Source organism: Salvia hispanica, chromosome 1 (genome assembly GCF_029641045.1).
Source record: "Salvia hispanica isolate PSC_SH4W2 chromosome 1, Shi_PSC_v1, whole genome shotgun sequence".
Lineage (NCBI taxonomy): Eukaryota > Viridiplantae > Streptophyta > Magnoliopsida > Lamiales > Lamiaceae > Salvia > Salvia hispanica.
Window position 1 is genome coordinate 37114331 of NC_142692.1, and position 11077 is coordinate 37125407.

General features: G+C 35.8%; 2 protein-coding genes across 2 annotated transcripts; one reads left to right on the forward strand and one right to left on the reverse strand.

Annotated features, from left to right (window-relative positions):
- The first annotated feature begins 761 nt into the window (after positions 1 to 761).
- LOC125185428 (GDSL esterase/lipase At1g54790-like) lies at positions 762 to 3704 on the forward strand. The gene is made up of 5 exons (XM_048081955.2): positions 762 to 1086; positions 1634 to 1834; positions 1918 to 2084; positions 2506 to 2776; positions 3271 to 3704. Exons 1-5 carry the CDS (start codon positions 762 to 764, stop codon positions 3558 to 3560), a joined length of 1254 nt encoding a protein of 417 aa, XP_047937912.2. The 3' UTR covers positions 3561 to 3704.
- Positions 3705 to 6710: 3006 nt separating this feature from the next.
- LOC125218472 (putative glucuronoxylan glucuronosyltransferase IRX7) lies at positions 6711 to 9922 on the reverse strand. The gene is made up of 5 exons (XM_048120144.2): positions 9528 to 9922; positions 9083 to 9447; positions 8742 to 8992; positions 7878 to 8305; positions 6711 to 7420 (listed from the first exon to the last, which is right to left on the reverse strand). The coding sequence occupies exons 1-5, from the start codon at positions 9769 to 9771 to the stop codon at positions 7239 to 7241; spliced, it is 1470 nt and encodes a 489-aa protein (XP_047976101.1). The 5' UTR covers positions 9772 to 9922; the 3' UTR covers positions 6711 to 7238.
- Positions 9923 to 11077: the final 1155 nt, after the last annotated feature.

Here is an 11077-nt window from a genome sequence, read left to right on the forward strand (position 1 = left end):
TTAGTTTCGATTTTCACCATCATATGGCAATTGCAAAAAAATTTAAGTTATGAATTATATTCCAATTTCAAGAGTTATGGGATTGACTAAAAGTTAATAAAAAATTATAATTAAAATGACAATTATCTTTATATTTTAATACAAACTCTTGTGAACTTAGAATCTTAGATGGTAGTTAAGTATAAAAGTGAAAATGTTATTATTATTGTTTTAAATTAATAAGTACTATACGTTATGAGCATCAATGCATGGTAGTGCACTAGCTGGTATAATCAATTACTAAAATTGAGATAACATGTGTGAATTTAAAATTTTCAATAAATTTTATAAAATCACAAAAGTTGTTTGTTTGTTGAGAACTTTAATGAAATGAATCAAGAAAACTTGTTTGTTTAATATCCATGTGGCTGTTTTTTGGCCTCTATAATCATTTCATGCAATATTGCGTAACAGTCAATTTTTCACCCAACCAATAATAATTTTTGGCAGCTTTTTAATTATCTTGCTAATACATTAATATTTTAGTTATATATCTAGAAAAAATAAAACATAAAAATACATTTTTCCAATCTCTATCCATGGTTCTCAACAATAATTTTAATTATTAAAATATGTAATTTAACCGAATTTAAAATTTGTATTGTTTTGACAATATTTTTATTTTCTTTCTTTACTCTAACTATTTTAATAGTGAAAGTAAAGGAAATTCGAAAAAGTTGAAAGAAGCTTCTTAACCTTGAAAGACGCCACTCAATTATCACATGATTGCAACTCAAGATAAATTTCCCTTCAAATATTCTCAACCTAATAACACTTTTTCTCATCTCATCACATATTTTTGCAATATGTTGATGGATTTCTTCCCCACATTCTTGATCATTTTCCAAATTCTCTTACATTCCATTCTAAAAGTTACACCATTTGAGTTGAATTATCGTACAGTTTTCAATTTTGGTGACTCAAATTCGGACACCGGTGGGCTGGCTGCTGGAATAGCTTTTCCGATCAGCTTGCCTCATGGACAGACGTTCTTCCAGAAGCCAGCCGGCCGCTTGTGTGACGGTCGCCTCGTCACTGATTTTTTCAGTAAGTATCATTTTGTCTATATATATAGAAAGTCAATTCAAGTGTAAATGTATTAGCCTAGCGATAGAATGATTAATATTGTCATCCAATTCAAGTTCACGGGACGTGGACTTAATTTCTGTTTATTTAATGAATTTTGGTGACATTTGAGTAATGCCAAAAAAAATTGTTTATTTATCTATAAAAAGGAAAAGGCTACATAAAATAGACTTTGTGTTAATATAGAATTAAGATTAAATATTAGCATAAAGTCATAAATAAAGTTAATGGTCCATTAATACTCTCTTAGTCTTGTAAGAGTATGGAATTTTTTTAGTCGACACACTAAATAATTTGAAAACTTATTTCTGAGGGGATACTCATTCTCTACTAACAATATTATAATTACATTTTCTTTTTATCTCTCTTACTTTACCAATTGTGCATTATGTAAAACTCATGTCTAACTAAAAATACATACTCTTGTAGAAAGAAGGAAGTAATAATCATTATATAACTCCAAAATGATCAGTATAGTGCTATCGTTAACGATATATACGTTGTGTAGTGGATGCAATGGGATTGCCATTCATGAGCCCATACTTCAACTCAATTGGTGCACCAAATTTCAAAAGTGGGTGCAATTTCGCAACCGGTGGCTCTACTATTCTACCTGCCAAAGCCAATGCCATTAGCCCTTTCTCCCTCAACATTCAAGTGGATCAATTCATCAGATTCAAAGCTCGAGTTCTTGATGTAATCTTGAAGGGTACTCTTTCAATTTCAACATATTATATCAAAATATATTTGATTTTTTTAGAATAATAAATTTTTATGGTGGGCTTTTTCCAGACAAGAATTTGCGAAAATTTGTGCCCTCATCACATGACTTTGAAGAGGGTCTATATATGTTGGACATAGGCCAAAACGACATCGATGGGGCATTTGGTTTCATGTCCCAAGACCAAGTTTTTGCCCTAATCCCAACTATCTTGTCTGAATTTCGATTTAGAATAAAGGTTATACACGTATTTCGTTATATTGTGGTTTTGCATATCTAACTTTAAGATATGTGCGCAAATATTGATAAAAATATTGATCCGTTATGATTTTAAAACCAATAGAGATTATGTCGCTGGCATGGCTCATGACTTACTTGTGTGACACTTTCGGACGTCAACTAAAATGGTGTCACACTGTAGGAAATGAAATGAAATTGTATTATTAAATTTAGTATACTACGACAACGTTTCGTTACCTATGATGTCACTTCGTTTTGGTTGGCGTCCGAAAGTATCACACAAGTAAGTCATGAGCCATGCCAGCGACATAATCTTGATTGGTTTTAAGATCATAACAGATCAATATTTTTTCAATATTTGCACACATATTTTGAAGTTGATAATCCTACGAAGAGTTTGACATAGTTGAATTTTGCAGAAATTGTACAATGAAGGAGCTAGAAACTTTTGGATGCATAACACAGGACCCTTAGGTTGTTTGCCAAGAATTATAGCTAAATTTGGGCAAGATGAATCAAAATTGGACCAATTCAAATGTGTGGATTCACACAACCAAGCTGCAAGGCTTTTCAACTTGCAACTCCAAACCCTTTGTGCCGAGTTCCAGCAAGAGTTCCCAGAAGCTAAGGTCACTTACGTCGATATTTATGCCATAAAATCCGACCTCATTGCAAATTATTCTCAATATGGTAATGAATCTAGATTGTATATTTATTAAACTTAGGGTTGAATGAGAGTAAAATTTTATAGACTTCAATATTCTACATTATTAATTAATTTATTTCATGAATGTCAAAAGATCATTAATTAGAGATGAAAATGCTAGACTTTTGAGAATTAAAGACATAATGTCAAATGGCATACGTGGTTTCAAATAGCTTTGTGCCACAATTAATTAGTTTTGAGAACATAAAATTATGTGCAGATGTTATTCAATTTATCTCAAAAAATCGTATCGTTTTAATGTTTTAGTTTGTCCCTCAAAATCGATATTACTTCTATTTCTAGATTTCTTTTCACCACACATAACACTTCTAATAATACGAGTCTCATTACGTACCAATACAATCCCTACTATTTTTTCTCTTTCTCTCTCGAACTGTACCGATTTCACATTAAAACATGTGTCGTTTCTAAAGTCTCGACCCCCTAATGATACCGATTGATATTATATATTGTGCAGGTTTCAAGGAAGGATTAGGAGCTTGTTGTGGATATGGTGGGTTGCCATTGAACTATGATAGTAGAGTTATGTGTGGGCAGAGTGTGGTGTTGAATGGCAGTGTTGTGAAGGGAGAAGCATGCACCAACACAACTCAATATGTTAATTGGGATGGAAATCACTATACCGAGGCTGCTAATCACTACATTGCCTCCAAAATTCTCACCGGAAACTACCTCGTTCCACCGCCACCGCCACCGCCACCGCCTACGCCTAAGTCTACTTCATACTTTTCCCTTCTAACTAGGTAAAATAAACCACATAATAATAAATATTACTGCCTATGTTTGCTATTAAATGTTTCATTTGGGATCGGCACGAACGTGATGAATATGGATGGAAAAATTAGTGAAATGTATCTAATTTTTATTTATTAGTACTAGTTTTCTGTTAAATGCGAATGAAGGAAGTTAATGGAAATAAAAGTGAAAATGAGATGAAACATATAATAATAGACGTCCTAAAATGATAAGTTGAGATATTTAATGATGGACGAATTGAGAGGGTATATCTCGATCATTTGAGTTATGCAAGTGTCAAGCTATATAAATAGTAGTATAAGATAATCCAAATGCTTGACTAATAAATGGATTCATACAATTAATATGTGTTAATTTGGACGTATATATTAATAAAAAAAAGAATGGCTTCCTAAAAACAATGATATGCCTATGGGGGAAAAGGCTGTATTGATGTATAGGATTTTTTATTAAATCTTGCAATGGTTAATTTTATTTTCTTTCATTTTTTATGATTTTTATTTAATGTTATTGATTTTGTAATTGGTTTAATGGGTGGATCTTAATCGTAATATGTAATTCATGAAAAGGGGGGAAATAGTATAGTACTACTACGTAGTACTATATTAATATTTTATAATTTTTATATGGTTTTAATGCGTAAATCTTGTGTATGGGTATAGTTTTCAATTAAAAAAAACATATTATCGTTGAGATAAACTCCTGCCCTCGAATTTGCTCGTGATAAATTAGGTAAATCCAACTCCAATCAAAGCCACAAGTTTACGACTAGATTTAGCATTAAAAAAAGAAAACTCAATTATTAGGACTAATACGCACGTTTTTACTTATTTAGCCTTAATTCACAAAAATCCTATTCCCAAAGTCATATAGTTAGGCGGGAAACCGCTCGTCGATTGAACAGTGAATTGATAATTTCAATGGTTTACTTACCGGTCCGATCTTTAAAACATTAATTGCTCCAATTAAGGCCACAAGATTTCATCTAGACCTAACTTAAAAAAAGAAAACCTAAGTCTTAGGATTAATTATTAATATAAGTGTTTTTACTTTTTATACCCTAATTTCATTATAATCATATTAAATCTAAGTTTCCTTTCCCACAACACACTTGATCTTTGTTCGAACATGGCAAGTTTTAGTTCAAACCCTATCCAAATCCAAATACTTCTCTTATTAATCAAGTTATATATATGTATATAACTATCTATAGTCCCTTTTCCTCCTTCAATCAAAATTACTCACTACAACATGATGAAGACCCCAATGTGCATGTTTGCTAAAAAATTCAAGCATAGTCTAAGGAAGCTTCGGGCTCGGCACAAAATCCAAGTGCCCCGAGGCCATTTTACTGTGGACGTTGTCGACTACATGGCGGATATGGCGGTGAGGTATTTCGTCTCAGTGGAGTTTCTCAGGTGCGAGTTTTTCGTAAGCCTACTTAATGAGTACAACGAAGTTGAAGTGAATAGAGGGCCTATAACGCTGGCTTGCTCCATTGGCAAGTTCGAAGAAGCTCTCTACCGAGACCGATTACATTCGAGAATCACCAAATTTCGATGAAAAGAGAAATGTGTAGAGGCTAATTTAGATATGTATATTTGATGAAATCTTGATGATTTTAATGTTATATTGTATGGTGTATTGTACTAACTTATGATGATTTTAAGGTTATATTGTACGGAGCATTGTACTAACTTATGATGATTTTAAGGTTATATTGTACGGAGCATTGTACTAACTTATGATGATTTTATGTTAGATTGTTACACGGATTTTTATAGGCTCTAATTGTAGTTGTACACAAAAGATTTATTTATCTTTTTACTATGAGATTTGATTCACCATGATTGATATATGATGGCTCTGGTTGAGATTTTATTTTTAATACTTTCCATCAAGTTGAGTTAGTTTATACTCATACCTTAGAGTTCTTTAATTTTTCATGATAGTACGTAGTTCATAATCGCATCAAGAAATTCTTTATTTTTCTATTGATATTTTTACTCTGTCAACGAGTACAATTTTACTGATAAATAAAGGAGTCTTTTGTAATTTGTTAAGAAAGAGGAGGCTTTGGTTTAACCTAGGAGCCTTTATTTTTTTCTTACATTATTTAATAGGCCTTATATAATTTTTTCCTAGTAGTTTAACATCGACAATTTTATGTTACTAAAATTTTGATTTATTTCTTACTATTGATGTATCTGATCTTTTATTTGTTAGTTCTTTTTTTATTATATATAACTTGTAGTAATTGTTTATATCTATATTAAATTTATATGCAAATAATTGAAAAACATGAATTTCGTTAAAGTTAAAAAGGGTTTAATTTAATGGATATGTTCTTATTGGGCTTATTATTGCCTTTTCTACGATATAAGTAATGGGCCTACGAGTATAAACTTGGTAAAAATCATTTATGTTATTAATGTCATAACTGTATTCTGACCTTTTCAAGTAGTATTTGATTTTGTGGATCAACAAAACTAATATTTACACTCAGACTATTAGGTCTTCAAATTAGGTCTTCAAATCAATAATTCGTGCCCTCTTAGCTCAACTATAAAACGATAATGATAATAATATCATGAAAATTGAAAATTATACCAAAAAAACCAATATTAATAGGGTATAAATTAAATGACTCTACCACCATAGAACAACGAAAGTATAAAATTACTTTAGATGTTGAACAATGCAAATTTTAATATAAAATTAATAGAAAATATAGAAAAAATAGTTGAAATATTATTAGTAAAAATAGACACTGTCTTATTAAAGGTAAACACTTATTATAACAAAATAGTGAATAAATTTAATTAACGGACTAATAAAAAAACGAAGCTATTATTCATGAGTGGGGAATATAAATATAGAAAAGTCAAGATACAATAGTGTATTTTCTTTATAATATTATTCACCCGTGACTCATCTTAATTATTAGCACCCTTATGACACTCATATGCCCAAATAATGTCTTCACTTAATTCCAAATTTGTTTAACTCAATAACCCACTCACTATTCCCATTAAATACAAAAATTACACATCATTCACCAACAACCATAACCAATCACATGTCACCAGCCAAAAATTAAATGTTAGAATAGTTAGCAAATAAAAATATCACTAGTAAAGCTGACAAGGAATCATATATTTTCATTATCATTTAAAAAGAATTAATCAATAACACAATAACCCTTTAAATCCAGTCACCATATTCTGTACACCTAAGCGAACCATGTGGTCCCTCCACACCAGATCCCTTCTCCCAACGCGGCACTGTACAACATTCTCAACGCCATGTACAACACTCGCTCCGTTGAAAATTTCCCGCCATCGCACAACCCAAATAAAAAATTCCAACTGTCACCCACTACTATGTTTATTTTCCAACGCAGCAGCTACTGTCTCGACCTGCCGAGCTTCCTGGATAAGGCAACCATCACCTGCCACGTGGCATCGCCCTCCCCCACCGTGTCGCCGAACAGCAGGGCCTTCCGCACCCGTGGGTCCCACAGGTTCCGCTGCATCGCCGTCAGGTTCGTCGCCGCCACGTGCTCGAGCACGCCGCCGAGCTTGTCCACGTCGGCCTCCGCCACCGTGAGGCTGATGTCCGCCCACGGCACGGCATCGGGGAACGGCAGCAGGATCCCGTCCGCTATGATCACAGGGACGCAGCCGAGCGCGACGGACTCCACCAGCCTCGGGCTCCACGGGGCCCACCCGAGCGGGCAAAGGCAGAACTTGGCCCGCGCAATCTCCGACTGGTACCCGCCAAACCTATGCCGCCGAAGATAGAACCGACCGTCCTTGCTATACCTCCGCAGTATTGCGGTGCGCACACGCCTGTCAAAGAAGGGACATTTACGTCATTTTTAATAAACATACTAATATTAGCTTAAGAGGTGCACTTTTCTTAAAATGCTAACTCATCCACGTAGAGTTTTTAAAATGTCACCACCAACACATTAAAATGTCAATACAAATTTTTGTTGACATTTAAAATATCACTTAGTAAAGCTGAGAAGGAATCATATATTTTCATTATCATTTAAAAAGAATTAATCAATAACACAATAACCCTCTAAATCCAGTCACCATATTCTGTACACCTAAGCGAACCATGTGGTCCCTCCACACCAGATCCCTTCTCCCAACGCGGCACCGTACAACATTCTCAACGCCATGTACAACACTCACTCCGTTGAAAATTTCCCGCCATCGCACAACCCAAATAAAAAATTTCAGCTGTCACCCACTACTTTGTTTATTTTCCAACGCAGCAGCTACTGTCTCGACCTACCGAGCTTCCTGGATAAGGCAACCAGCACCTGCCACGTGGCATCGCCCTCCCCCACCGTGTCGCCGAACAGCAGGGCCTTCCGCACCCGTGGGTCCCACAGGTTCCGCTGCATCGCCGTCAGGTTCGTCGCCGCCACGTGCTCGAGCACGCCGCCGAGCTTGTCCACGTCGGCCTCCGCCACCGTGAGGCTGATGTCCGCCCACGGCACGGCATCGGGGAACGGCAGCAGGATCCCGTCCGCTATGATCACAGGGACGCAGCCGAGCGCGACGGACTCCACCAGCCTCGGGCTCCACGGGGCCCACCCGAGCGGGCAAAGGCAGAACTTGGCCCGCGCAATCTCCGACTGGTACCCGCCAAACCTATGCCGCCGAAGATAGAACCGACCGTCCTTGCCATACCTCCGCAGTATTGCGGTGCGCACACGCCTGTCAAAGAAGGGACATTTACGTCATTTTTAATAAACATACTAATATTAGCTTAAGAGGTGCACTTTTCTTAAAATGCTAACTCATCCACGTAGAGTTTTTAAAATGTCAACACCAACACATTAAAATGTCAATACAAATTTTTATTGACATTTAAAATAAGGTTGACATTTTTAATACACAACATTGATGAATTAGCAGAGTTAATAACTTAATAAAATTAGCAACGAATCACACCACTATTAATCTACGCGTAAATTGCCTTCAAAATCAGAAATTTGAAAAAATTATGGTCAGTCTCAACTTAAAATCATTCAAAACAGGAGTACTTAATAAATTTGGATTTTAGTATTTGGAACTTTATCTTTTTCTTACTAATTTTTAAAATTAGTTTTTGTATTTTGCTAGTAAAAAAAATGTCATCGTTTTCATTTACTTGCTGTAGAAACGACCGCTGACATTCTTAGGGTGGACCTCCATCTTCCCCCTGAAAAATGCAAAAATGTCGCGCCGGCCATTGACCGGCGACGACTTCAGGGTGGCGTGAACACTCTCCGCCGAAATATACGGCGGCACCACCACATGCTCCACCTCCTGGCAAGGATGCTCCCCTTTCACCCCAAACGTCTGCAAAATTATCGAATTCCTCAAAAACTCCGGCACCCCCTCCGATTTCGCCCTATCCTCCTTCAAATTTCCCCCAAATTATTAGTCAAAATCGATATACACACAATTGAATTAGCAGTGTACATGATTCAGATAGAGCTCTAGCAATACCATGGTGTGAAAGCATGAGCCGAAATCGTGAGACGCGACGAAGACGTGATCGGAGCCGCGAGAGAGGTTCCAGAAGGGGAACTGCGACGAAACGTACTCAATCGCGGCGGCGATGAGGGAGCGGGCGTGGCCGATCGCGGGGAAGCCGTTGACCTCGCTGAAATTGCACGACACGTAAACAGGGACGAAGAAGAAGTCCGCCTGCCGCGCCTCGAGCGTCCTCGCCTCGCTGCTCATCAGCGCGCGGTGGATCGCCACCTCCGCCGCGAACAGGTGGCTGCTGCACCGCTCGCTCCTCAGCCAATCGCGGTTGAACCTCGCCGGCAGATCGTAGACGTAGATTCTCATCCCGTTGAATTTTAAATCTGATCGATTGAAAAAAAAAAATTAATCGCTAATTGAGAATTCTAGTTGATTGATTACGGTTAGTGAGTGATTAATTTACCTAGGGCGGAGGAATCGAGGGGATTTTCCGCCATGAGAGCGAGGGAGGGTTTGGAGCGGGAGATGGTGGTGGTGGAAATGGCGGAGGGTTTGTGGCGGGTGATGATGAAGGAGGAGAGGAAATAGAGGGAGATTGAGAGGATGATGGCATGTTTGAAGCATTTGTAGCGTGGATTTTTGGATGAATTGCTGCGGAAAAGCTTCATTTCAGCATGGAATGATGCTTTCTTCTTCTTCGTCTCCATAGAGAGAGAGGGAGAGAGAGAGTTGGTTTAATGGGGCTTTCTGTATTAGGTTTTGAGTTCAAGTGTGAATTGAGGAAATTGAGAGTTCGTTTTTGCTTCAACAAACAATTTTACTCATACTATTAATGAATGATGAGTTTATGGATTTGTTTGGTTTCATTTAAATGGGACAGCTAGATACGGCTTAAATACATGAATCATATAAAATGTTTCATATTTGTTTTATATTAGTACAAAAGATTTGATGTTTACATATATTATACAAAAAGTTTCTATTGTATTTCAATTCAGAACATTCTATTATTTTTATTTAAGCGGCGTTAACTTTTTGTCTATGTAAAGTACAAGATGTTTTATGATTATTTCATGTTAGTATAAAAAGTTTTATCATTCTATTACATTAGTACAAAAAATTTCGCCATTGTTTTATGGTGGGTGCGTCACATAAGTGCAAAGTTAACACCGTTTAAATAAAAATAACAGAATGTACTGAATTGAAAAACGATTAAAACTTTTTCTAGGATTTATGTAAATTTCAAACTTTTTGTATTAATACGAAACCAATGCGAAAGATTTTGTATGGATTATATATTTATCCTAGGGGTGGGTAGGTAAGGTATACCTTACCAAAACCACCATATCGTATACTTTACCGTAAATACGGTATGCGAAAAAGTCATACCTTTACCTTACCAAAGTTTTCGGTATACCGAACTTTGGTATACCTTATTTTCGGTATGACGAATTTCCATACCGATACCATACCTCACTTTCGGTATACCGTACCGAAGTTCGGTATACCTTACTTTTGCGGTATACCTGACTTTCAACATCAACTAAAATAGAAAATTAGAGCATTTAGAATATTGTTTATATTTTATAATTTTGAAAATGAATTTAATATAAATTATTCATAATTATATTTATATTTTATAATAGATTTTTATGTATAAGATATATTTTATATATAATTGTGTTTATATTGTTGTGGTATATACCTTAGTTTACGGTATATACCTTAATTTACGGTATATATTGAATTTCGGTATGCAACGGTATACCGCGGTATTTGAAAATTCATACTGTTACCTTACCAGAATCTTTCGGTAAGGTATCATACCGTACCGAAAGTCACGGTATACCGAATTTTCGGTATTTTCGGTATTTTTTCGATACGATAAGGCCGGTATTTCGGTATTTTTTCCCCGTCCTAATTTATCCCGATAGATATCGAAACTAAGAAATTTTATGTAATATTGTGATTTCTACGGTGTTAATTACGTAAGAGGTTATTTTTAAGATATTT